This window comes from Euleptes europaea, chromosome 14, assembly GCF_029931775.1.
Source record: "Euleptes europaea isolate rEulEur1 chromosome 14, rEulEur1.hap1, whole genome shotgun sequence".
NCBI classification, from domain to species: domain Eukaryota; kingdom Metazoa; phylum Chordata; class Lepidosauria; order Squamata; family Sphaerodactylidae; genus Euleptes; species Euleptes europaea.
The window spans coordinates 39,002,338-39,029,662 of NC_079325.1; the positions used below are offsets into that span (position 1 = coordinate 39,002,338).

At 47.1% G+C, this 27,325-nt stretch overlaps 4 protein-coding genes across 4 annotated transcripts; 2 read left to right on the plus strand and 2 right to left on the minus strand.

Annotated features, from left to right (window-relative positions):
* Window positions 1–2,145: 2,145 nt before the first annotated feature.
* LOC130486828 (RING finger protein 223-like) lies at window positions 2,146–2,730 on the minus strand. Its single transcript, XM_056860128.1, has one exon. The coding sequence runs from the start codon at window positions 2,728–2,730 to the stop codon at window positions 2,146–2,148; it is 585 nt and encodes a 194-aa protein (XP_056716106.1).
* Window positions 2,731–9,748: 7,018 nt separating this feature from the next.
* On the plus strand, window positions 9,749–10,333 carry LOC130487469 (E3 ubiquitin-protein ligase RNF183-like). The gene has a single exon (XM_056860980.1). The coding sequence runs from the start codon at window positions 9,749–9,751 to the stop codon at window positions 10,331–10,333; it is 585 nt and encodes a 194-aa protein (XP_056716958.1).
* A 2,099-nt stretch (window positions 10,334–12,432) lies between these two features.
* PRPF4 (pre-mRNA processing factor 4) lies at window positions 12,433–23,512 on the minus strand. The gene is given in 15 exon segments (XM_056860129.1): window positions 12,433–12,942; window positions 13,554–13,672; window positions 13,758–13,865; window positions 14,099–14,221; window positions 14,698–14,787; window positions 17,952–18,075; window positions 18,663–18,721; window positions 18,876–18,970; window positions 19,448–19,541; window positions 19,736–19,815; window positions 20,854–20,941; window positions 21,047–21,233; window positions 22,656–22,844; window positions 22,847–22,865; window positions 23,489–23,512. Coding segments are annotated over 15 exon segments (1,593 nt in total). The 3' UTR covers window positions 12,433–12,748.
* A 272-nt stretch (window positions 23,513–23,784) lies between these two features.
* CDC26 (cell division cycle 26) lies at window positions 23,785–25,123 on the plus strand. Its single transcript, XM_056860981.1, has 2 exons — window positions 23,785–23,887; window positions 24,883–25,123. The coding sequence occupies exons 1-2, from the start codon at window positions 23,807–23,809 to the stop codon at window positions 25,057–25,059; spliced, it is 258 nt and encodes an 85-aa protein (XP_056716959.1). The 5' UTR covers window positions 23,785–23,806; the 3' UTR covers window positions 25,060–25,123.
* The last annotated feature ends 2,202 nt before the right edge of the window (window positions 25,124–27,325 follow it).

A 27,325-nucleotide genomic window follows, 5' to 3' on the forward strand; every position in this document is an offset into this window, starting at 1 on the left:
GCAATCACATGAAGCAAAAGCAGCAGTGGAGAAGTCAGTCGTGTTGAGATTTGTGCTGCTGTTAACGTGATGTGGGAGCTCAGCTAGTGGAGGCGGCTGGACTTATAGTGGCCAGGTACAGTCAGCAGAGACCCAAGGGCTCTTTTTGCTGATTGAAGCACAACAAGAACGTACCTGGTAGCAGAGCAGCGCCTTGTGGTTCATCCACTTTTCATACTGCTTCTATCTGGACAGTTTTTAAAAAATTAAATCGCAAGTGAACAGAATAGACCAGGTAGGAGCTACTGCCCTCTTCCTCTCCACCCAAAATTATTTAACAGTCAATCATATTTACATCTCACTGTTTCAAGGAACTCAGGGTGCTCTGCCAGGAATGAGACGATCCCGTTTTTCTCTCCTCACAATAGTCCTGTGAGGTAGGTTAGACCGAGACTGGCCGGAGTCATCCAACAAGCCCAGGTGGGAACTTAACTTGTTTTGGAGGTTAGAGGGTCTGATTAGGAACAGAGACGGGTTCAAATTCCCATTCTGCATGAAGCTCACTGGACCCCCGACACTTCTTAACCTAATTTACAAAATGGAAGAGCGATAACCACATATTCTACCTTCAGCTCCTTAAGGGATAAGTGGGGGAAAATCAAACATATTAAATAAAACCAAGGTATCTCCAATCTATATCTCTGTTTTCCCTTTCTTCAAGAACTTCAGGGCTGTTAATGTGGGGTTATACCATTTTATCCTGACACCAGTGAGTGGATGAACGCAGGGAATACCAGGGAACGATTGAATCCCTGGCTAACATCAGAGGTGCAAAGATGAGGAGTCTGTACACTCAAAAATTTTGGCAGACAATCTGCATCTTTGGAACTGGCAGGTCGGCTTCTTCTTTTTTTAAACCAGCTTTACAGTGGCCAAGAATACCAAATTAATATGTGCAGCATCCTGTATAAAAGATAGCACAGGGCCCCAGCAAACCTTTCAAATAAGTGTTTCGGTGCCATTTTATAGGGAATGCCCCATCAAATAATTTTCAACACATTCACTTCAAAGTTTTTTTAATTAACCCATCACCAAACACAGGTTTCTCTTACAAATCAGCATGCTTATTTTCATAGCTTAAGGCCTGATCTGATAGATCTACTCTTCATCACCAGTATGTATCTTACATTCTATTAAGTATCTAATACCCTGATAATACACAGCGTTTCAAGATTCTCCACACTGGTAGTGATAAGAGTCAGGTGTCAAAATCACGCCTGCAGAATAGATTACTTTCAGCTATTCAGGGCACCTCTGCAACCTCCATAGTTAAGGTCCATTTGGAGGTTCGGGGGTAGATTTTCTTCAGTTCTTGGTAAGAGAGCTTTGGAGGGCTTTTCTTGGGTCTTTCATTGATAGACTATGATGGTGCTTTCCCAGAGTTGGTAGAGCTGTCAAACTGCGTCATTCCAGCTGTGAGGACTCAGAGACAGACCCCTTGTCTATTTGGCTGAATAACCCCCACCGTGGCTGTCAGCAGCTCTCCAAGGATGTCTCCAGCCCTGCTATTTGAGATCTTTTAACCTGGAGATGTTGGGGGCTTAGCGCACTTCCTCCCCGACTGCGTTGTGTAAGTGCAGAATATAGGGCAACCTGAGAATAGCAGCCTCTGATTTTTTATAAAAGCAAGTTTCTAGTCCACATAGTTGTAAAGTTAGGCTTGAAAGTCAGTTGACAATACCTGGGGAAACCTCAAAAGCAACAGGTAGACTGAGCAGAACTTCCAGAGTTTGAGAGGTGTATACATCTTGGTATACATCTGTGGCTTGCTGTAGTTTAAGAATTTTGCAAATAATGTACATGACATTTATTTTTTGGGTTAATTTTTTAAAGAACGGAACACCCCCACTTCTTCTCGTGAAAATTTAAAATCAATCCTTGATTCTGAACATACCAAGATCCATTGCCTCTCCTTCCTATACCGAAGGCTCAGTGGAAAATCCTGAGTTTAAAACATTGAGGCGGCCCAAGTTGACAGCGCTCCCCAAGAAGGAAAATGCAGTGGGTCATTTGTATATGCTTGGTATACATTTGCAAAAAAAATAATAAAAATCAAGCCAAGCAGCTGCCACTGAAAATAAATGCTGAAGGAAAATCTGAACCAATCTAGTCACGGCGCAACCCAAGAAACAGAGCCATGGGCAGCATCACTACCACAAAGAACACAGCAGCAGCACAGATAACAGAGGAGTAGTTTTCCAATAGAAGACGACACATCCCCCTATACACAGATCTGGAAGGATGAGTGCTGATGAAGTTCTGGGGCAGATTGTCTTGGGCAATGGCTTTGTACAAGTCCACTGTCACGACCATCTCCGCGTCCTGCTCTTTAGACTTCCCTGGGAGCTTTTTCAGCCAGCACAGGCGAAATCCTTCCATCCAGACCTGTTCGAGTTCTCGCATCCACGGAGGGAACTGCTGGATGACCTCCACGTTAGCTGGGAGGCTGGGGACCCCTTCCTGGGGAAGAGGGATGCTCTCTCGGCAGAGGGGGCACCGAAAGGTCTGGTTCGGCTTCAGGAAGGCACACAGCCTGGCCAGGCACTCCAAGCAGAAAGTATGAGAACATGGCAAAAGCAAAGGGGTGTTGAACACATTGTTATAGGCGAGGTAGCAAACAGGACACTCAGGAGTGGATGCCTCCGTTTCCTCTTGCCCAGTTGGGTTTGCAGGAGTAGCAGAAATGTCCATTGCTTACCTTTTCCCCATGTCCATTTCAGTAGCTGCTTAGAAACAATCGGGATCAGAGCTACCTTCCAGGGGATGGATGCTTCTCTCTACTTCAGCGCTGTTGCTGAAATGATAATCTGCTACATTCCTTCAATGGCCTGTTCTGCTCTTTTCACAAGAGGGGGGTCTCACCGTTCCCAAATTCAGATGGCCAACAAAATATCCACCTCTTCTGTCAACACTTCTGGAGTTTCTAGCAGTCGTGTGAAGGTCTTTTGAGGGTCTTCCTGGCTGCTTGTTACATCCCAGAATTCGTAGGAGTTCAGCCCTTCCAGGTGCCAACGCTACCTCTGACTGCTTTACGAATCTCTGAAGGTCTCTGGTCCAATTCTCAAGCCCAGGTCCTGGGCCACCAATCTGTTGGAGAGTCTTGGCAACAGATATTTAGCTCCAAATGTTTCTTTCAGCTTGAGCCAATGAGTTCTTCTCACTAAGCAACCGGGACTTGTCTAAGCTAGCTTGTCCAGTTTGGCATGACGAGACAGAGAGAGCAAACACAAACCCTATGAGGTTCATACTTTGGGTCAGCAGGTAAATTATGACAGAGGCCAGTTATTTCTTAATAGAAAGCTGCAGCCAATCCTAACAAGTAACTGTGGGTTTGCACGGTTTGACACATTCACGCTTTAAATGCATCCCTAAAAACGTAATGAGGGAAGACACCCTAAGCATGTGCCCAAGGCAAACCAAGGGAAGATGCAAAGTCATATGCCTTACATACATTTTAAAATTCCAGTTTCCAACATATTGTCCACTAGGATTGCCAGGTCCCTCTTCACCACTGGCGGGAGGTTTTTGGGACAGAGCCTGAGGGGGCGGGGTTTGGGGAGAGGAGGGACTCCAATGCCATAGAATTCAATGGCCAAACCGGCCATTTTCTCCAGGTTAACTGACCTCTATCGGCTGAAGATCAGTTGTAATAGCAGGAGATCTCCAGCTAGTACCTGTAGGTTGGCAACCCTATTGTCCACACAACAAATCCCACAGTGAGCCTGTACAGATGAATGGGTAGAGCTATGGTGCTAGAAGCAAGTCTGCATCAAAATGGTGGAGACCACTAAAGGCAGGAAGAAGGCTTAACCATGTGTGTCAGAACTCCAAGAGCGCCTCTCCATTTTCCCCTACGAGTATGTGCTCATTAGTTACTCTTACAAGGAATAGCGAAGGGCTGCACTTGGGGATGTTGTTGGGGCAAAGGCAAATCCGACCCTAGTGTTTAGCAAGGCTGCCACTGAGGCTGGTCCTCATGTGAGGCTAATTGAAGGGGATAGCAGCTCCTCCCCGCCGGGTCCTTGAAATGCACTAGCTCTCCGTCCCATCTTTTCCACAAGGCCTGTACAACTTGTGACCCACCAACCAAATGCATCCACCCCACCCTGGGTTTTCCTGTAACTGCAAAAACAGGAGGGAGTTTGACAAGCATTTGGCTACCTTCCGTACAAAGCTGGAGGAATATTGCCTAGCGAGACAGTGTTGTATATCTGATAGTGCTAGATTAGCATCTTCAAGTCCCAGTTCAAATCACCCCTAGCATTAGGGTTGCCAGGTCCCTCTTCGCCATTGGCGGGAGGTTTTTGGGGCAGAGGCTGAGGAGGGCAGGGTTTGGAGAAGGGAGGGCCTTCAATGCACTAGAGTCCAATTGGCAAAGCGGCCATTTTCTCCAGGTGAACTGATCTCTATCTGCTGGAGATCAGTTGTAATAGCGGGAGATCTCCAGCTAGTACCTGGAAGTTAGTACAGGATAATATATATAAACAAAGTGCAAGTTTTATGAGCTACTGAGGTGAAACAAGGACCATATACATGACACATACAAAGCACAAATATATACAATATATACAATCCGCACAAAGCAGAAATTATTCCAAAGGTATCAACCGAGTACCAGGTAAGTAATAGTATTGTAATCTTTATGTATAGAGTACGTATAGAGCCACAATCATCAATGGATACGGCCGTTTCAGATCCACAGCAGTGGAAATCTTTATAATAATGAATAATAATGATGAATAATGAATGTATAACAGCATTTTCTTTTTGAAGGACTGAAGAAAGATTTCCACTGCTGTGGATCTGAAACGGCCGTATCCATTGATGATTGTGGCTCTATACAGACTCTATACACAAAGATTACAATACTATTACTTACCTGGTACTCGGTTGAGACCGTTGGGATCATTTCTGCTTTGTGCGGATTGTATATATTTGTGCTTTGTATGTGTCATGTATATGGTTCTTGTTTCACCTCAGTAGCTCATAAAACTTGCACTTTGTTTATATATATTATCCTGTACTGCTTTCCTAACCTCTCGGTATTAGTACAGAGGTGCCGTTTTTCTCCCCAGTACCTGGAAGTTGGCAACCCTACCTAGCATTGAAGCTCACTGGAGAGGACTACCAACTCCAGGTTAGGGAATTCTTGAAGATTTTGGGGTGGAGCCTTGGAAAGGCAAGGTGTAATGCCATAGAGTCCACCCTCCAAATCAGCCATTTCCTCCAGGGGGACTGATCTCTGTGGTTTGGAGATCAGTTGTAATTGGGGGGTTTCCTGCCCTAGCTAGAGGTTGGCACCCCTACCACTGGGTGACCTCCCACCAGTTGTTCATGCTCTCTCTCAGCCTAACCTACCTTACAGGGATATTGTGAGGATAAAATGAGGAAAGGAAAACCACATATACTACTCTGAGCTCCTTGGAGGAGGGGTGGGATAAAAAGGTACCAGTAAAAAATGTACAGTTGTGCAGGCCTTTGTGATGATGGGCAATCCACAACGCCTAACTCATAGCATAGGCCTACCTTCTCTGGCTGGCCGCAGTCACAACGGCCTTAGCCACAGCACCCAAGATTATTTTAACTGGAGGTGTTAGACCCTAAACCTGGGATCTGGAACATATATGTATGAACTGTCCTACACCAGATCAGACCACTGGTACTACTAGGTAAGTATTCTCAGCTCTGCTAGCAGCTCTTCAGGATACCAAGCAGGGAAGGGTCCTTCCCAAGAGATGTCAGGGATCAAACCTTGTACTTTCTACCCACAAGGCAGGTGCTCCATCAAAACCCTTCCCCGCTAGTCTACATTCTGTAGAGGAAGCGCTCGATCTCTTCCAGCCTCTGTCAATAGAACGTGCTGGAATTCATAACAAGCACCGCAGCTGGTCATAAATCCTAGCAGAGTGTATATTTGACAAAGTCCCCAAGGAAACCAGATAAACATGAGCAAAGACTTCCATTCCTACTGCTACCCCAGGTTGAGCCAGGGTACAGGTTACAGCAAATACACAGGTGACAACAAGCGATAAGAATCCCTTCCTTTCGCAAGACGATTTGGGGCTTTCCCGCTTGGGTGCCTTTGCAGGAAATAAATGTGGTGGAGGTCAGTCAAGGCCATAAACCAGCCAAGTTCTGCATTATGGCATCTCTTTCATGTTTGCAAATTCCGCTCAGAGAAGACCAACAGCCAAAACCTATGGGGACTCAGTTGCAGGAAATTACAATGGAGCTGTGTGCATGAAACCAGAAGGCCATAGCTGTAGAGATTCCGTGGAAGTAAGGAGTGTGGGATGAAATAGTGAATTCAGCATTGAACAAATCTTCCCTAAATTTTCCCTAAAAAAAGTTCTAGCCCAGGGGTGTCCAATTTTTTAGCTTCCCTGGGCCACACTGAAGAAGAATAGCCTTGGGCCTCACATAAAATACACTAACACTACCTTGGGCCGCACATAAACTACACTAACACTAACGATAGCTGATTCATAATGTTTTAAGTAAGTTTACAATTTTGTGTTGGGCCGCATGAGGCCCAGGGGCCGCAGTTTGGACAAGCCTGGTCTAGCCCTTATGAATATAGGTTTGGATTTTATTTTTTGAATGCACAGAGTATACATTCTGTAATGTTCTTCTGTAATGCCTGAAATCATTATATGCTATGGGAAATGTATTGGAAATGTATTCTTTGACTTGAAATATATTCTTTGTACTCAATAAAGTATATCTGCACTCATGAACACGCCACACTCAGCATATTAGAGGTGGCTTCTATAAGTTACACCAAGCACTTGCATATGTTACAGGCCTCAAGTATAAGAGGGCCACTGTTGCTCCTTAGTTAGAAGCTAATTAAAGAATTAATAGATGGTCTTAGTATGCTTGCATAAGCTGGTTTTCCAGAGATAAGAACCAGCTAGAGACCTTGTTAGTTAGCCTTGGCAGGCACCAAGGTCCAAGATAAGGATAGCCATGATTTAGGATCAAACAGAGAAGCACCTGACACTGGTAGGTCTTCTCTGCTCATTAGAGAGCATTAGATCACCACTTTCTCTGCAACGCCTTCGATTCTCTAATAGGATATGCTAATCCTGGGGTCCCTAGTATTGGGTATTTGGGTCTCTACATTATGTATTGCGTCTTTATACCACCCATTAAAGGTAAAGGTCCCCTGTGCAAGCACCGGGTCATTCCTGACCCATGGGGCGACGTCACATCCCGACGTTTTCTAGGCAGACTTTGTTTGCGGGGTAGTTTGCCAATGCCTTCCCCAGTCATCTTCCCTTTACCCCCAGCAAGCTGGGTACTCATTTTACCCATTACCATGCTTGCAATCCTTTGATGTTTGTGTGAATTGTCCTGCGCCTTGGGGCAATTTTCACCGGGCTGTTTGTGCATTGGCCAATAAACAACTGCTTTGAATCTTCAACCTCCTGCTGTTTGATTGTCATTGGGATTGATACAACAATACAGGCATTTCACTTCCAGGAAGCAAAAAGCAGCCCTGTATGACGTCTTCCACATTCTCAGTGTACCTGAGAAAGGGTCAACCTGGCCTAGTCCCTTCAGCATCTCCATGGCAGCCTTGGCCCGCCCTGTTCTGCCTTCCACCAGGTCTTTGCGGTAAACAACAGCTGCCTACCAACCTCGAAGAGCAGAACGCCAAGCCTCGCTCAAGGGACAAGGTCCCTTGGCAATGGAAGGAGGCGGCTGAATACCCTGCTACTTCAGCTCTGCCAAGGAAGCTTTGGCCCTGGCGCGGCTCCCCGCCCCCCTTCCTAGCTGGAATCTGCTTTCCGGGTGAACTCTCCGCTCCTGCCAGCAGATACAACATCAAAACAAAGAGGAATCGAGAGAACAAGGGGAGAACCAGAATGGAGGAGCAGGCAGCAGCGTCCGCTACCCAGCTCCTTTGCGTCTGCCAAGCAGCCAGAGTTTTCTCTGGTATCCAGGCAGGATGAGGCCCCACAGACCACGTCCTGCTTTCATGGTAAGTTTTCTGGGGCAGCAGCAAAACAGAGGGGCAAGGGGGATGGATGGGTTGAGGCAATCATGGGGGGGGGCGCATGTTGCCAGACCCACTCCAAGCATAAGGCATCTGGCTGGGGTTAGGCACTGATCTCGCCAGCCCTTATTAATACAGGACTGTCGACGGGCATGGTGCCTTACAACACTGAGAAGCAAAAGGCCAAGTCTCTCTCCCTCAAGATAACTAAACATTCCAGAGGGAGATAACTGGGCCGTGGCTCAGTGGTAGAGCATCTGCTTGGCATGCAGAAGGCCCCAGGTTCAATCCCCGGCATCTCCAGTTAAAGGGACTAGGCAAAGAGGTGATGTGAAAGACCTCAGCCTGAGACCCTGGAGAGCCGCTGCCGGTCTGAGTAGACAATACTGACTTTGATGGACCGAGGGTCTGATTCAGTAGAAGGCAGCTTCATGTGTTCAGAGGGGCAGACGTGATAGTCTCATGTAGCAAATGATCCAGAAGAACCTTAAAGACTACTTACTATCTTTGTCGGGACAGGAACTGTTGGGGACTACAACCCACTTCAACATATACACAAGCACCAAAGGGGGAGGAGTCCTTACCAGTTTGCCATTTAATTGGCTTTTGACTGCTCTATTTATTTGTATTTTGCCATGAGTTTGTGTGTATCTGCCAACTGACGACACGCTTCACACGTCTATTGAAGGGACTCTGTTGCAACCACAATGTTTTGCACATGCTTAGTCGTAGTGCTTTTTAATACTTCTGCATATTCCAAGGGTCTGAAAACCGGTTCCACAGCTGAACTCAAAAGAAGCCCTGTCTCCATTTCTCTCTCAAACCACCGCACCAGAAGCAATTGTTCCATCCTCTTCTACTGACAAGATGCAGAGCTTAGCTGTCACCACCCATTGAATTTCTACACAATACCTGGGCTGCCTCACTAGCTTACATCTATCATTTGCGCTTGGTTTGAGACGGCCTCTTAACTCTTGCTAGCATTCTGAAATGTCTGAAGATGATTTTAGAAATATAACATTCTTTTAAAAAACAACAATTAGTTGCCTCGCTTATTTCTGGTATTCAACATCAGACGTGGAGAGTAGCTACCACATTGTCTTTAAAGGGTGGATTGCACACATTTATAAAGGACCATTCTGAGCCAGAAAACTTAGCATTCACACAGTACAATCCTAAGAGTTTCTCCAGTCTAAGCCCATTCATTTCAATGGGCTTAGACTGGAGCAACTCTGCATAGGATTGTGCTGATAAGAGTACAGCCCTGGGCAAATCTGCATGACTTCTGATTGCATTTTTGCCTACTGTTGGTTTTTATATACTATTTTGCATATTTTATTCTGGTTTTGCTGGATACAGGAAGGAGCAAGTCATTGTAGAGTGCATGGTAGTCGTCCCCCACTCCCCAAAGGAAATGGTCAGCTATCCCTTCTGATGTTTCTGTGGGCATTGGCTGCATACTTTCAAGCATAGCCATGTAGGCTACAAACTTTTTAAAGAAGTTCAGAATTGCTGGATACTGGCGTTAGAGAACATTTACCATGTTCTACACTCCTTTTATAACCATGCTATAAAGTTCTGTGTATGTACATTGATGTTTTAATATGAACATTTCACCAAAGCTCTAGCAACTTCTTTGTCTTCCCCAGGTAGAACCCTAGACTTACTAAGTCTGCAGCCCAGACTGGGCTCCTTTCCATCTACAGCATGACCGAGAAGCAGAGCCAAGGGCCAGCAGCAGACTGCCCGGTTTGCTGGAACCCCTACGACAACACCTTCCGCACACCCAAGGTGCTCCAGTGCCAGCACTCCTTCTGCATTGAGTGCCTGGCTCACCTGAGCCTAGTGTCTACGGTGCGGAACCGGCTTCAGTGCCCACTCTGCCGCCACCCTACTGTGCTCCCCTCCGACCAGACCATTACTGAACTACCCACTAACGATGCCGTCTTGCGGCTGCTGCGCCTGGAGCCCAACCACATCATCCTAGAAGGCCGGCAGCTGTGCCTTAAGGAGCAGCGCAAGAGCAGATACTTCTTGCGCCAGCCGAGGGTCTACACCCTCGACCTTGGCCCAGAGACGGACTCCAGCACTGCAAGCCGCCAGGACCTGACCCCTGTGGGGAGCACTACCACCACAACCACCACCCTGCCCAATAGCTCCCCACTCCTGAACTGCGTCCGTGACCCCCAGCTTCGCATTTTCACCTACTTAATGGCCATCATCTTGAGTGTGACTTTGCTACTCATTTTCTCCATCTTCTGGACCAAGCAGATCTTCTGGGGCATGGGTTGAGAGTGGGGTCAACTCAGGGGCTTTTACAAGGGACATGTACAGCAAGGAAGCAGAGGCCATAGATTTGGGGATTCTCTGTGGAATGAGTTCTCCGCTTCCAAACATGGTGAATGGGAGGAAACAAGAGGGTGCGCTTGAATTGGCACCTTCCATTGTGCCAAAACCCCTGCGGCAGCTCAAGGATGCCAAAACTCCTGCTGCAGCTCAGTTCAAGAGAGCATTTAAATTAAAGTGCAGATGTTTAATCCACCTTTTCTAACGGCAGTGGTGGTTTCTGTGATTCAGCCATCCATGGGATATGGGGGAGAGGAGGGAAGAGGAGGAAGGAGAGAGAATTCTCTCACTGGTTGGCCTTTTCCCAATCCAGGAAGAAACTGCAGAGAGCCAACTCACAGGGCCAAACTGGCATTGTGCAAAGGGGTGTTCAATGAAGCGGAGCGGAGCACACCACTCATGTGATAGACATTTCCATGATGCAACTATCTCACAAGAAGGGCCACAGGGAGAAGCTAGCCAAGGTGAAAGGGTACAAGAAGGCCCAGGCCTGAAGTCCTAAAGGAACAGCTAGCTGCAATGTAGAGGGACCTGGCAACATCTAGTCAGAACCAGGGAGTGGCCATGGCTCACTGGTAGAGCATCTGCTTGGCATGCAGAAGATCCCAGGTTCAATCCCCGGCATTTCCAGTTAAAGAGACTAGGCAAGTAGGTGATGTGAAAGACCTCTACTTGAGACCCTGGAGAGCCACTGCTGGTCTGAGTAGACAATACTGACTTTGATGGACCAAGGGTCTGATTCAGTATACAGCAGCTTCATGTGTTCATGTGATTCCAGAATTTAAAAACAATGCAAATGGAAAACCATCTAAGGCATGACCAACCATTGACAATGCAAATAGATGATTAGAACTGCAGACAGTGAAGACAAAAGAGATTTGCCTCTTTGGCCAATCACTGCGCCAAAGGATGCAGAAGAACAGCGATGGAGGCTGTTCACACTGACTACTGCTACATTACGCCTGAAAAGCTAAGCAGGCACAAAGAGAGAGAGTAGGACTGGGCACCTGCCCACTCACTTGTGACTGCAGTGGGTTGAGCAGCCAAGTGACCAACTGCAAAAGCTCCCACCCACCCAAAATGCATCAAGTTCCCCAACTGCTCATCATAGCTCCTTCAAAGCTAGGGGAAATTATCTTTTTGGGTTGCAGCTCAGTGGGACAGCACTGGGTTTTGCATGCAGAAGGTTCAATCCCCAGCATCTCCATTTAAAAGATCTCAGGTGCTGGGAAAGCCCTTTCTCTGCCTGGGACCTGGAGACATGCTGCCAGCCAGAGTAGGCAGTATGGAGCTAGCTGGACCAATGGTCAGACTTAAAGGCAGCACTCTATGGTCATACAGCAGCCCATACTGTGAAGGCTTCTTCTCCCAATTTAAGAGGTCTGTGATAAGAAGAGGAAGAGTTGGTTTTTATATGCCGACTTTCTCTACCACTTAAGGAAGAATCAAGCCGGCTTACAATCGCCTTCCCTTCCTCTCCCCACAACAGACACCTTGTGAAGTAGGTGGGGCTGAGAGAGCTCTATAAGAGCGGTGACTAGCCCAAGGTCACCCAGCTGACTTTTTGTGTAGGAGTGGGGATACCAATCCAGTTCACCAGATTAGCGTCCACCACTCATGTGGAGGAGTGGGGAATCAAACCCAGCTCTCCAGATTAGAGTCCACTGCTCCAAACCACTGCTCTTAACCACTACACCATACTGGCTCTCACTCAGCAGGGGCTCTCACTCAGCATGGTAGGGTGGGAGCGTGCAGATGCAAACGAGAACAAGGTAGATGGCGTGCAGGCAAGCACTGCGGTAGGCAGACATTTCTCTACAACTTTGGAGGCAAAGTCATCAGGCACCAAACATGGCAGCCTCGCTTTGCAGTGGGGCAAGAGTACATCTGTAGGAAAGTTGAACAGCTGAGGCTATGCAATTCCAGCAGTGATGCTGCTTTAATATCTCAAAAAGCTTGTTTAACATGGCAAGGGTTCTCACCACAACCACCCAAGAGGCAACCACCACAACCACCCAAGAGGCTGGCACAGGGTGTTTCCAATGGTGGCAAGGAGCAGTCTGGGCATCCAAGTACCAGGCTGGCAAAGAAGGGTATTCTCGCTGCAGATGGTCGAAGTCATAAGAGCACAACCCCAAGTCTGTTGGCAAGGGAAGGTGGGGAGGGACAGTACAAAAATAAAGCTTCTCGGGGACAAGGGTTCTCAAACGCAGTCTAGCTTGATCGTGGTGAGTGGGGCACCACCTGTGGCCCCTGATCCTACTGCAAGCCAGGCACTGCCAGCAGTGGAGCCCAGGTTGTCACATCAGGTGTACGCTGCTATGGGAGCTGGGAAGGACCAGTCCTGCACCAGGGAACTGCCTATTCCGCCATCCAGAGCTTGAAGGTCCTGTCGTAAGAGCACGTTGCAATCAGCTGCCCGTCCAGGGAGATATCCAAGCCCATCACTTTGCCCTCATGCCCAGCCAGGGTTTTCAGAGGGGACCAGCCTGGGTGCGTCCAGACCTTCGCAGTGTTGTCATAGGCACCGGTGAGTAGGAAATTGCCATGATTTGCTGAAGAGGGAAAAACGAACGCGCACTAAGGGAGGAGAAGTGCCCAGAAAACCACTCCCATACAGCAGTCATCCTATTCCAACTTCCCACCCAGGCTCTCTCAGAGAAGACACAGTAGAATGACACCTGGAACTAGGTATAGGCAGAGAATGGGGAGGGTACAGGAACAATGACATGTCAAAAGAGCACTCTAGAGCAGACTGTTCCAGAATTGTTGGAGCATCTTAGGGGGGTTGGGCAGCTCTCATATAATGCACAGAATTCTACGTTCTTGTCTGAAAGAAAAGCAGGTTTCTGGTTCAAACTGTGGCTGAGAAGAGCTTAAAGAACACCTGAGCGGGCATGCTCGCAGCTTGCAGTCACATCAAGCTTCTCCCCATGGGTCTCTCTCTACTGGTTCCCCTCTCAGCCCATCACTCAGAATCCCCTCACAATTGCCCTGCTCTTTCCAGGTATCTCAACTCAGCCTACTAGGTATCCTTACAACGCTGCGGACAAGTCTTCCTGACCCAGAACTAATCAGGAAAGTCTCCTGCTTAAGGAACTGAGGTTATTTTTAAACCCACACTTGGTTCTGGCAGGGAGGGGTAGGCAGCTGCAATAAGACTTACGTTCAAACTTCACTCCAGTCACTAGGTTCTGGTGAGCAGGGATAGTATAGATACATTTCCTCAGGCGCAGGTCCCACACTTTGCAGGTGTTGTCCCCACTGCCAGTGGCAATGTGGTACCTGCGACGGGAGAAGGGAAATAAGCTCAGGAGCTGGAAGGGAGGAGGAGCATCAGTATTCAATATCTTCAGGGACTGATTCTTACCCATTTGGGGAAAAGTTGATCCCGTAAATCTCCTTGAGATGACCCTCCAAGAACATGATACAGCGCCCCGTACGAAGGTCCCACACCCGGCCAAATGCATCAAGGCCGCTGAAAAGTATCAGAAAGATATGAAATGCAAGCGGGCTTTCAAATACTTTCAGGGTTCAAACATCAGAATTTCTAGCCTAGTGTCTTTGAGTCCACTTCCACAACACAAATTAAGAACTGGAAACTGGGAAGCCCAATTTGCCCTCTTTGGGAGTGGTGGGGCTAGCAAGAACGAGCTCCATCTCTGGTTCTCAGCTACCCACCAAGGTGTGGTTTGCCATGCACAGATTTACCCAGTGCCAGATAGGGAGCCATCATTATGGAACGCAATATCGTAGACCCCTTTGCTGTGTCCCTCCTGGTGCAGAATTTCCTCCTGGGCCTCAAGGTCCCACAACCGCCACGAGTGGTCATAGCTGAAAGTAAAAAAAAAAAAAAAAAAGTTACAGAACTTGGCAATACGGCACCAGTTCCACAGTCCCCCACTAAACACAGCAGGTCAGGAGGATGCTTAAATGCATCCTGAACCCCCGCCCTGAGTCAACATTTCTGACAGTCTGCATTAAATGTGAGCTGGGTTTGGGCCCAGCCCACACCCAAGGTTTTTAAAAGGGCAGGTGGGTGGCAGTAGGGGGATGTGAAGGCTTTGAACAATAAATACCTGAGAAATTCAGTGGGTGCCTTCAGCAACTAGGATGCAAATGAGCCCCTTGGGTTTGTGCTGCCCCTGTGCAACTTTTTATAACTCTCCCTTTGGGCGGCTCTTGGGGTTTCCCTTCCTTCACCCTTTCAGGGGCCCCTTCTGGCTGTGCTACTCTCCCCTCCCCTTTAGTTCCATTACAACTTCCTGTTCTCACAAAGTGCGTCCCGGGGGGGGGGGGAAGCCCCTTACCAAGTGGTGCCCAGGAACCGGCCGGAGGGGTGCCACGCCACCCGTGCCACTCTCACTGTGTGCCCCTCAATGTCTGCCACCGGCTCATCGCTGAAAGAAACAAAAGGACGCCTTAACCGAGACCGCTTGTTACCCAAAGAGGCTGAAACGATGCACAGCCAGGTGGGGATGGCGCCATTTGCCCAGGGGCACAGCATCTGAAAAAGGGCAGGCATCCCCAAATTTTCTTTTCTTAACAAACACAAACAAACATTTGGCACCCAAATTTTCAAAGGGGAAAGGAAAACTTTTAACTGCAGACCCAAACCACAAAATAGTGTACATATGCCTAGTAAGAACATTACAAAGGCAGCTGCTGGCCAGAAGGAACCGGAAGCTCTTACCATGTGAGGAAAACCATCTGTATGCCAGTTGGTATACCACAATTACTAGAATGGTTTCAATTATTAAGAAGTCTTCTGGCATCTTAAAAACGGACAAGGTTTTATTCTAGCATAAGCTTTCACGGACTCCAGCCCTGTGGAACAAGTTCTTCCACTGCTGGAATAGTAACAACAGTTCAGCTATTACAAGACCTTAAAGAACCTAGGGGTTGGATCCTCAAATAAAATGCGCACGATCAGCAGTGGCTGGAAGCCACATACTTGCTCTGAAAAACCAGCTGCTACTCCTACAGGTGTGCGAGATGATTGTGGTTACTAAATGCCAAAGCGACAAAATTTATACCCTGCCTTTCTGCCCTCATAAGGGCCACCAAGGTGGCTAACAAATTAAAACATACAAAATAAAATCATGTCTTAAAAACCATCAAAAACAACAAAAACACATCACTAAAACAATTAAAACCAAAGCTAAAATACACATACAAAAACATAAAAACAATGAAGCATAGGGCAGGGAGGGACCACTCAGGGAATGCCAGAAAAAACAAAAAAAAACTTCACTCACTGGTGGAAGTCAGTGACAGAAAGGGACAAACAAGTCTCCCTGGGAAGAGAGCTTCAGCATTTTGGTGCCACAACCGAGAAGACCCTTTCCCAGGCTGCAAACTACATAATCTCAGGTGTGTGTGTGTGTGTGTGTGGGGCCTCTGAAGATGACTGAAGTGGTTGGGTAGGTTCATAAGGGCCTTCTTAAGGGTTATATGCTCAGAAGCACTCTTCACACTTCACCCAACACTTAGAAGAGGTTCTGGAGTCCAGTCCAAGGGGAGCGGGCCCTGATTCTACCACCTTACAACCTCCTCCTGCTATGGTGAGAGGGAGGGTTGCTGCGCCACAATGAGTTAGTCAGGGACCAATTTACCATCATGGAAATGTCTGCCTGCAGCAACAGTGTCAGACAGAAAGAAACCTCTTCCCCAAAGGGCCAATTAAAGAGACAGCCTGCTCCTTCTCATCACGTCCTTCTATACGCCCCACACAAATCTACTGCTTTCTCGGAGGAAGACAGCAGTTGGAGCAGGGCTTGATCGTTGGGAACAAACCTGCCTCTACCAAGAGGGGACACAGCTAGGGAAGAGGTGCAGGCACCCACAGCAGTAAGAAAATCCAAGGTAGGAGTGTTGCAACACTGGCAGATGCAGAGCCTGGAAACACACGAATGAGTGCTTCTGGGCTGTGGCTCAGTGGTAGAGCATCTGCTTGGCATGCAGAAGGTCCCAGGTTCAATCCCCGGCATCTCCAGTTAAAGGGACTAGGCAGGTAGGTGATGTGAAAGACTTCTGCCTGAGACCTTGGAGAGCCGCTGCCGGTCAGAGTAGACAATACTGACTTTGATGGACCAAGGGTCTGATTCAGTATAGGGCAGCTTCATGAGTTCATGTGAACCCTGCCACCCCTGAAGTCTGTACCAGGGATACACAAGCAGCAGCCTGAGTCAACATCTGCCTTCATGCAGCTTTAGAAGGAGCAATGTTAGCATAGAAAGAAGGGGGGGGGGAAAGGAACTTCTTGTCAACAAAAGTTGTCAACGATTAGATAAAAGTTCCCCAAAGATCATTTATTTTTTATTTACCCTCCTTTAGATGTGACATTCTTGAAGCCACATATCAGTAAAAAAAAAAAAAGTAGAACACATGAACCTGCCTTATACTGAATCAGACCCTCGGTCCATCAAAGTCAGTATTGTCTACTCAGACCAGCAGCGACCCTCCAGGGTCTCAGGCAGAGGTCTTTCACATCACCTACTTGCCTGGTCCCTTTAACTGGAGATTCCGGGGATTGAACCTGGGACCTTCTGCATATCAAGCAGATGTTCTACCACTGAGCCACAGCTCCTCCCCAAAAATAATAAAACCTCAAGCAGTTAAAAATTTAAAAGCACTTCAACTAGAAGCAGATAAAATAGTAAGAGAATAGTAAAAAAAAAAAAAAAAAAAAAAAGGAAGACCTGCAATGACTTGCTGCGGATGAGAAATCTCAACCCCGGCTCGTTCTGTCTTATTCTGCCTCTGCCCTCCTTAATCTACCCGGTCACCCAGTTTTCCTTCCCTTCCTTCTCAATCGTCCATACACTCCCCACCCACCCCGCAACCATCTGTTGTTTGCTTTCCCAGTCCAATGCTGACATTAAAAAAAACCCAAATGCTTTTTCTTCATGGTGTTGAAGTTGGTGGGGTTTTCCCCCCATGATGCTGCCTTCTGGGGGGGAAGGGAGTGCAGTAGTATGAAGGATCAGGTATTGATGACCATCCCATCCTAGGCAACCTCAATTATCCAGTTTAGTTACTTCTCCCTAGCTAAAGATACTTCTCAGTGCTTGTCAATCAAACACCCTAATTTAAATAAGCCTCCACTCCGATACAACATGAAGCAGGCAAAAGAAAAAGAAAAGAAACAAAAGAACTCACAACCAATTAGAGACAGCCCCCCCCCCAACTCTACTTGTCTCCCAAACAACTAACCCTATACTGAGAACAAGCTAATATGCACACATTAATCCCCAGACAAATCCACAAATGCATACTAAACACTCACGTTTGTTTCTTATTTATTAAAGGCAACTCTTTCTTTGAGTGCAAAGTCTGACATTGTTTAAGTCCCTAATTCAATGTGTCACTGAATGTATTTTATGCTAACATTTGTTATTTATTCCATAGCTCCCATCTCGATCAAGCGGGTTACCTCTTTTCTTGGGAGGATGTTATCAGTAAGCGGTGGTCAGGGCCCCCTGAGGATTTCCCCCCACTGGTGATGCTATGCCCTATTGGGCATAGTCAAAAGGATGGAAGGCGTTCTGGGCTCTAGACTCACCTGTCGAGGCTCCAGAGTTTGACCGAGCCATCAGCTGCGCATGAGGCCAGGTTCACGTCCTTCTTGTCCAGGGAGATGGTCGCCTTGGGGTGGAAGACAATTGCCCCAACATTTGTGTTATGCCCTTGGGGAAGCGAAGAGAGGCAATTAGTTACAGACCTGCTTCTGCTGCTTAATCTTGCTGCTGCCTCATTACTGCCCCCACCAGGACAGTTTCAGAGGGTAGCCATGATGGTTTATAGCAGGAGAGCTATATTCGAGTCCAGTAGCACCTTAGAGATTAACAAGGTTTTAGGTGTATAAGCTTTCGACAGTCAAAGCTCCCTTCATCGACATCTGATGAAGATACTGATGAAGGGAGCTTGGACTCTGGAAAGCTTAAACCCTGAAAATCTTGTTGGTCTCTATGGTGCTACTGGACTCGAATCCAGCTCTCCTACCAGGACAAATTATGATACTGGTTGAAAAGATGCTCTTTTCAGATACCACGAGTTAGCAGTGAAACATTAAAAAAACACTGAGATATTTAAAACAGCACATCTCAAGGACTCCAAATACTTCACATACATTATCTCAGCAATTCTTACAAAAGAAAAGTACATGATAGGCCAGTATATATGTGTGTGAGTGTGTTTGCTGGGGCGGGGGGGGGGGGGTTAGTGGAGGAAGGCCTGTTAAAGCAGGCTCCTTCAGCAGAGGAAGTCACAGTACCTCGCAATGTGTGGACGTGGTTGCAGTCAGGCACAGACCACAGCTTGCAAAGTCCACTCCTATAGGAGTAAAAGGGAGGTGGTTATCAGGAAGGGGCTGCCAGACATCTAGTCTCACTGGATAGCTCCCCCCAACACCCTGGCAGCTTCTCCCACACAAGGTGCAAGAAGTAGTGGGGATGGAAGACGGGTGGTGGTGGTTGAGAATCCTTACCAGCAGGCTGTAGCCAGGAGTTTAGAGTTAGGGCTGAAGTGGCAGTACGAGATTGGACGGTCATCCCCAATTTGGCTGCAAAAATTATTCAAAGACTGAAAGAGGCAGGGGTGGGGAGAGAAATACACATACATTACCATCGGAACAACCAAAGTGTTAACTGAAAGAGGGAAGCCAAGAGGGGCAAAAAGGAACAAGGTTTCTAGAGACATGAGCCCCCCTCTCCACAAACAGATCAAAAAGTGGCACAGTATCTTTTCTACAAATGAAGCTGCCTTACATGGAGCCAGACCACTGGTCCATCTAGCCGCATACTGTCTCCTCTAACTAGCGTAGGCTCTTCAGCACCTGCTAGCTAAGCGCCTTTAACTGGACATGGCATGGATTTAACCGGGGGCCCTTCAGCAGGCAAAGCACATGCTCTATGTCCGACCTATGGTCTGGGGCGAGAGCAGACCATCAAAAAAGCTCTGCCTTCCAAGGCAGCTCACTCACAGCCTTGAGACTTAGTGGGGTCTGGGCTGCAGCCATCCTGTGTCTGGAACATTAGTCATGGAGGAAAGACTCCTAACCCTCAAAGATTTGTGTAGCTCCTGTTTCTGAGATGTCCTGGTGGCTTCAGGGATGTCCTTCAGCAACCGGGCCTCCTCCAACCGCTTGATGGCCCTGGAACAGGAACAGCAGGTGCATTAGGCCTTCCCCACACAAAACCAGCCCTTGTAAGCCCTTCTTCCTTGCGTGCAGCAAGCTACCATGATAGTTCATCAGCCAGCTGCATCCTGCCCTTTTCCCATTGAGTGTTTAAAGACCCTGCATCTCAGGCTCTTGTCCAAGCTGATATTCTGTCCTCAATGCCTTACCGAGGGAGTGAGTAGTTGGCCATCCACAGTCTGGCAGTTTTCAGGGTGTTTGGTCCTTCATGGTACCAGGTTTGTTGATACTAAGGCAGCCAAAAAAAAGAAGAAGCAGAAACCTCTAGTGAGATTTGGCTAGTAGGGGAAGTCATCAATGGGAGGGCAAGAAGCACCTGGGCATCCCTCCAGCATGTCTGGATCCAGCTGAGAGTCCCTCTCACCAAAGCACATTTTGCACTGAACTGTAATTGTCAGGTTTGGTCCTTGTGAGTTGCTTTGGGAGTCATTTTTTTGGCTGTTGTGCAGCACAAAGACACAATAAACAAATATGATAGTGGCTTCACTTTTTATAACAACAGACATGAGGCAGAAAACGAACAGAAAAGTCATTACTATATTTACAGCGTGTGTGTCAAAGCTCTGTGGCTTTTATGAGGTCCCAGTAAAAGTAATCTGCAGTATGCATACGTGTGTGTGTGTATGCATCCAGATTAATCACGACCGCTTTTTAGTTAATCAGAGGGTATTTACAGTGCAATCTTAAACAGAGGTATATCCTTCTAAATCCATGGATTTAGAATGTGTATCTCTGCTTAGAAGTGCATGGTTAACCCATTAACCTAACATAGGTTTTTTTTTAACTTTTGCAGACTCACTGAGCTGCACACAGATGACACCAGCGTCACATGACAGGAAGAGAGTAGTGTAAGTTATGACTGGTGTCAAGGCCAGGACCCCTGGACTGGAGACCAAGCGAGCTGGAGACAGGAAATATAAGCTGAGCACCAAGACGAGTAATGTAGTGAGGAATGAGCCAGAGGTCAAAGCCAAGGAAGAACCCTCTCCACCACCAAGTCTTGCTATCTACTAGCTCCTCTAAGCACACATGCAAAGATAAGCAGGTGCTCTGGTGCCCTTGCTCTCTATCTATGCACACTAGCAGCAAGTTCTTCTGAAGCTTGTGACCCAGGACATGGAGTTCCACAACCCCATTGACCTAGCAGACTGAACACTGCAGTCTTAATTTAACCGTATTGGATGTCAAGCACAGGGAGAAGAAAGAACTGTGAAGGGTGCTACATTTCCCCCCTAAGGCTACTTAATACATGCTTTATATCTATTACCTCTTCTTTTGATTTCTTAGATTTTTCATCATCTTTCTTGGTCTTCTTCAAGGCATCTGTGCCAACCACTGAGAGAATATTACGCAACCTGAATAGAAAGGAATTAACTGTTCAGCTAACTCTGGTTAAAATCAAGACAGCTCTGTAGGCAAAACACAGAGTATGAGTTAAATTCCTCCTCAGTCTCTCTCACCTCTCCCTTCTCTCTGCAGGGCCTTCACCAAAAAGCGTAATGGGCTCCCCGAGAGCTCGCAGGCAGGCCTTGACCTCAGAGTCATCCGTTGAAACGTTGATTTGTCTTGCTCGTTTCCGACGTTCGAACTCAGCCAGCACTTCTGCCTGGCGCTCACTGATGTGGTCCTCCAGGTCAAAGACTTCACCTGGCCCCAGAACAAAACCATGACGTTAGAGCAGACTACCACCGAGTCAGGGCCAGAATGCACTTCTTCCCCTAAGATGTCCCCTACAAACTTGGCTCTCTCAGAATAAGGGAGTAGGTTTAGCTTGCTTTGTTTCCATCAAGCCATAAGTAGAGAATAAATACTCTTCAAAGCAGCAAATGCCCTCTTCCTTCAGACCCCAATTCAACACACTACTTTTTGGGGAAGCCTTTGGCTTAACTTTAGTCCTCATCTGCAGCTAAAAACTAATCATGTGTAAAACTACATTGGCGAATATTTACTCCTTCACCATCCCTCCCTGCCCTGTTGCCCCTTTCCCCTACCACATTTAAATTATAAGCCTCTTGAGTTTTGTCACTTGTTAGCCTTCAAATATATGTACAGCACTCTATAAACAAATCCCTCTCAGTACATTTGTGTTATGATACACTTCTCATTTCCTTCAAATTCCTCCTCAAAACACACCTTTTCTACAAAGGCTTTGGCAAAACACTTTGTGTTCCCCCCCCTCCCGCTTACTAAACCTAACACAGGTAACAGGAATGAAAATAGACCAAGAACATAGATCTGGAGACCAAGCCCTACGAAGAAAGGCTGAGGGACGTGGGAATGTTTAGTCTGGAAAAGAGGAGGTTGAGGGGGGACAAGAATGCACTCTTTTTTGAAAGGCTGTCACTTAAAGGAGGGCAGGGAGAGGATAGGACTCACAATAATGGGCATAAAATATGGGCGGAAAGAAGCTGCACTGGCAACAGGTTGTGGAAGGACATTAGGATTTTTTTTTTGTACACAAATAGTTCAGCAGTGGAATTGGCTGCCTGGGGAGGTGGTGAGCTTCCTCTCTCTGGCAGTCTTCAAGCAGCGGTTGGACGAACACTTGTCAGGGATGCTCTAGGCTGATCCTGTATTGAGCAGAGAGTTGGACAATATGGCCTGTATGGCTCCTTCCAACTCTATGATTCTTCTTATTGCTCCCTACCTCCAACTACTTCAAATGTTGGATTGGAATCTCCTTGGGGCAGGGATCCGTTTTCTTATAGTTTGTAAAAAGCATGGTGTTGGTGGTGGTAAGTGCTGTCAAGTCACAGATGAATGATGGCAACTTGTAAGGTTTTCAAGGCACGATATGTTCAGAGGTGGTTTGCCATTGGCTGCCTCTGCATAGCAACCATGGACTTCCACAGTGGTCTCACATCCAAACACTAACCAGAGCTAACCCTGCCTAGCTTCTGAGCTCAGGCAAGATTGGGTAAGCCTAGACCATCCAGGTCAGAGTGTAAAACGCACACCTGTTAATAAGGCCTCCACATCAGACAACACCCTCTCTTCAGAAGCAGTGGCAGCATTTCCATCCTGCACTTTCACATCCAAGTACCCATACAGCTCACGGCCACTTCTTACCAGTAGTGATGTTGATATTGCCAGCCTCAATCGCAGCTTTGACCGCATCCTTGCTCAGCATGCCCGACTCCCCTTTAGAGAGTCGTTCTCGTTCCTTCTCCTCCAGGCTTCCATAAAAAATAGGCACCCTCTTAGGAGGAGGTGCATCGCTCTCGTCTGAAGCCTTAGTTTTAGCACCCTGCAGGGGGGGAAAAAATCTCTCAGCACAGGCTTTTTGTTGAGACACAAGACTGAACATAGTTTACCCACCCACTTTCTAGAACGGCGTTACCAGATGATGCACAATACAGAAGAGGAAAGAGCTTACTCTCATTTCTCCCACGTGTTTTGCTTTAAAAGGGGGGTGGAATCCTCCCTCGTGCCTCAGGGTAGGGACGCTGCGATAGTCCACGCAGGTTTAATCTCCAGGGCGTGTATTATTGCCCTGCTAGTGGGGACAATTGACCCTGACCTGGATGGCCCAGGCTAGCCTGATCTCGTCAGATCTCAGAAGCTAAGCAGGGTCAGCCATGGTTAGTATTTGGATGGGAGACCACCAAGGAATACCAGGGTTGCTGTGCAGAGGAAGGCACTGGCAAACCACCTCTGTTAGTCTCTTGCCATGAAAACCCCAAAAAGGGTCGCCATAAGTCGGCTGCGACTTGATGGCACTTTACACACACACACACAGTGGGGACAATTAACCCAGCTTTTCCTAATCTAGCCACTTTCCATTGCATGCATAGGGAAAAAGAATTAAATATATTTATCCTAGCACAAGAAGACCTGGGGACTGCCACCGCTTCTTGCACACAGAGAGCTGGAAACTTGCTCAAAGACCTAGGTTCGCTCACCGCAAGGAGCCTCGACGCCGCCATCTCGCTCCGTCAACTCTTCGCTCGGCCCCAACAAGCAGCCCGACACCGCCCGGCAAAGCACTTCCGGGTCTCCGGAGCAGCGGCTTCCCTTAGCAACGACGGCGCTCCCGTTCAGCCCCCGCGGCGCGCCGCTCTAGGCTCGTCTTCGGGCTCCTCTCCGTGACTGCGCGGCGGGCCGTTCCTCGCAAGCACTTCCGGGTCGCTGTCCGCGTGGAGCGTGCGGGGTGCGCAGGGGCCCCAAAGGCGAACGGCTTCGCGGGAGGCCGCCGTGGCTGGCTGAGAAGCGCGCGCAGGATGCTGCGGCGGAAGCCGACGCGCCTTGAGCTGAAGCTGGACGATATCGAGGAATTCGAGGGCGCCAGGAAGGAGCTGGAGGTAAGAAACGTTGTGGCTAGACGCATGTGTTCAGAGTTGCCAACAGGCCTGGAGCAAAATGTCCTACCCCTTTAAAAAGGTAAAGGTCCACATCACATTTAAGGTGGGCGGTGGGTATTTGGGCACTGTTTACTCTATAATATTATAATAGAAAATGTAAAACCGTAGTATAAGTGCTCTTTTTGTATTTTTGTTTTTCTGTTTAGTTATTTGTTTATGTGATTTATAATTTATGTTTTTTTACTTTTTATGAAAACATATATATATATATATATATAAGTTTTCATAAAAAGTAAAAAAACAACACACATCATAAATATATATATATAAAGGTAAAGGTCCCCTGTGCAAGCACCGGGTCATTCCTGACCCATGGGGTGACGTCACATCCCGACGTTTACTAGGCAGACTATGTTTATAGGGTGGTTTGCCAGTGCCTTCCCCAGTCATCTTCCCTTTACCCCCAGCAAGCTGGGTACTCATTTCACCGTCCTCAGAAGGCTGAGTCAACCTGGCTACCTGAAACCGACTTCCGTCGGGATCGAACTCAGGTCGTGAGCAGAGCTTGGACTGCAGCTTACCACTCTACCCCTCTGTGTGTGTAAAGTGCCGTCAAGTCGCAGCCAACTTATGACGACCCCTTTTGGGGTTTTCATGGCAAGAGACTAACAGAGGTGGTTTGCCAGTGCCTTCCTCTGCACAGCAACCCTGGTATTCCTTGGTGGTCTCCCATCCGATTGTGTGTTAAGTGCCGTCAAGTCGCTTTCGACTCATGGCGACCCTATGAATGAAAGTCCTCCAAAATGTCCTATCTTTGACAGCCTTGCTCAGATCTTGCAAACTGAAGGCTGTGGCTTCCTTTATTGAGTCCATCTCTTGTTGGGTCTTCTGTCAGTCTTATATGTTAATTCAGGAAACTTATGTTGAGTTAAGCCAGGGATTGGACCTGGGAGCCTTTTGTGTGCAGAGTTGTACCACCTTTTTGTTTTTTGCAGAGTCGTAAGAAGCAGCGTGAAGAGGTGGATGTAGTGGGAGCCAGCGATGGCGAGGGAGCTCTGGGACTGAGTAACGATCACAAGAGCCGGGAACAGATGATACACGACCGCATTGGCTACAAACCACAACCCAAACCAAACAATCGTTCAGCTCAGTTTGGAAATTTTGAATTCTAGAACATGGAACCTTTGAGCAAAGAAGGAATCCATCCACGGTTATGGAACGCTGGTTTGGTCTGTCATCTCTGGGTTTTGCCCAAGCAGGGGAAGCCTTTCTCTTATGTGAAACTAAGACTGGATCCTCCTCATTTGAAGCTGTCTATCTTACAACCTTAATGGCTGTGTCTTAAATAAATGTGTACTTTTAAAATAGGGTGCGCAGTGGCAACAGAAGTATTAAGGAGAGCCTTCTCACAGTGGAATGGGGGATGATAGCATTATGGGTTATGCCAAAAGGAGGAGTTGTGGCTTAGTGGCAGACCACATGCTTTGCATACAGAAGATTGTTGATCAAGTTCTCAGTTAAAATGGATCTCTGGAACTAGGGGTGCTCAAGAAATGTTAGCAGTTATAACCAGATAATGATTGGCTAGATCAGTGGTACTGGCTCTATGGATCATGGAGAGCCACACTATCAATTCCTATCAACCAAAAGAGCCACATGACTACTGTATGTCCTGTGCACTACCCCAAATGCATATGAACAATAATATATAACTGTTTAATTACCACTGAGCATCGAGAGAGACTGGGAGTTTTTTCGTTTCTTTTAAAATGAGCTAGCGTTTAACAGTGGTATCATTACACCACCAGCTGCATATGCTGACCCAACTTCAAACACAAAACCCCTGCATCTGTACAACCTTGATATAATTGTCACGGGTAAGTTGTTTTAAAACTGTTTTATCTAGGGACCATAGTAAAAATGAAATTATCCCAATTGCCTGCTTTTCTGGGGCCTGGAGAACAGTGCTCAGAAGCTCCACAAAGGATCACTGCGCTAGATGGCTGAATGGCTTGTCAGCGTAAGATACTTTGTGTATCTGTGGGCAGAAGAATGAATACCTATCCAGCTTCCTCTTATACCCCACCTTTCTTTCATTTGAGGTGGTTAACATGCATTCTTCTCCCGCTTGGGAGTTGTACACAATTATAGTCCAAATGCTACCTCAGTGGGGTAGGAGAAACAAGATCTTCTTTAGTTTACTCTTTGGAGGTGTCAAAGGAGGTCTCTTCTCATCAAGATCCTAATACATTGTGATTTTTATTACCAGCCGGTAAATAAGATCTCCCCCTTAAAGCTGCTGCTGATTTAATTTTCCTGCATGTGGCATAAGAGACTGATCAGTGTATGGTAGTGTGATAAAGAGGCTAGCAGCACCTGTGCTTATACATGTGTAGTCATTGGCAAACCATAGTAGAGTCTCATTTTTAAAGAAGCCAGTGATGGTTGGCCATTGAGCTAGTCAAACAGCAGTTTGACAGCATCATACTATGAGAGCAAAAACCAAAATGAAGTTTGATATGTTACTCACAAAAATAAGTATGAAACAATTAAAAATTAGCTATTCAGTTAATTTTAAAAGTTTTTAAAACTTGGATAAGATTATTGCAAGTGGAAGATTCACTGAATAGTTCTTGTTTATCGTCCGAGCCTGATGTTGTAGGACAAGGGGGGGGGGGGAAAGGCAGTTGTGAACAGAGGCAGCAATCAGTTCTTCCTGTTCGGAGATGCTTGTGTGGTTGGCAGGTTTCCACTGTGAGCAGCTTTCCCCTGCCCCTGCCTGTTGCAGGGCTGGATATCAAGCAGCCCTGCCTCTGCTAACAAATGAAATACAAGAGGGAATAGGGGCCTTTTTTGGCTTCATGAAATCTAACTGCAGTTAAAGAACAGGCTGTCAATTGACAATATCCGACTGGTCGATTGGTGTTTCAGCTATAAAGTTTGTACACTCTTACTGCCTTGTTTGTTCCTAATAAGTTAGGACATATGAAGCATATGTCAAACTTTTTCTATATGGCCCATGTGTCTGAATGGAGATAACACAGGCTGTGTGATTTTCTGATGTGTAAACAGTACGTTTTTTAGCTGCATCATACAGCTGCTTAAGTCTAGATGAGCTAAAGAACCCTGTTGCACGTACTCCCAGAGAAGGAGGCACATTTGCCACAGTGAAATGCTAGAACCCAAAGTCCTCATGTTTGATTGTGAGTCCAATGGAGTTGCTTTGTGCAACTTAGGAGAGCTGAAACACATTCCACACATCCACTAGAAGATACTCTGCTTTATTAATGACATACAGACTGATTCAGCACTTATACAATAGGATGAGATGGACAGTCTCCTGCCCATGGATTTGACAATACACACCAACCCTGGCATGTGTTGGAAAAGGCACCATTGTTCCTTAGACACATTTGTCTACAGCAACAACCCAACCTT

Excerpts from the sequence above, each read along its gene's own strand:
- LOC130486828 (XM_056860128.1), bottom strand. The coding sequence starts at position 2,730 with ATGGACATTTCTGCTACTCCTGCAAACCCAACTGGGCAAGAGGAAACG.
- LOC130487469 (XM_056860980.1), top strand. The coding sequence starts at position 9,749 with ATGACCGAGAAGCAGAGCCAAGGGCCAGCAGCAGACTGCCCGGTTTGC.
- CDC26 (XM_056860981.1), top strand. The coding sequence starts at position 23,807 with ATGCTGCGGCGGAAGCCGACGCGCCTTGAGCTGAAGCTGGACGATATC. Across the intron at positions 23,888-24,882 it reads GCGCCAGGAAGGAGCTGGAG|AGTCGTAAGAAGCAGCGTGA; the intron begins GTAAGAAACGTT and ends TGTTTTTTGCAG.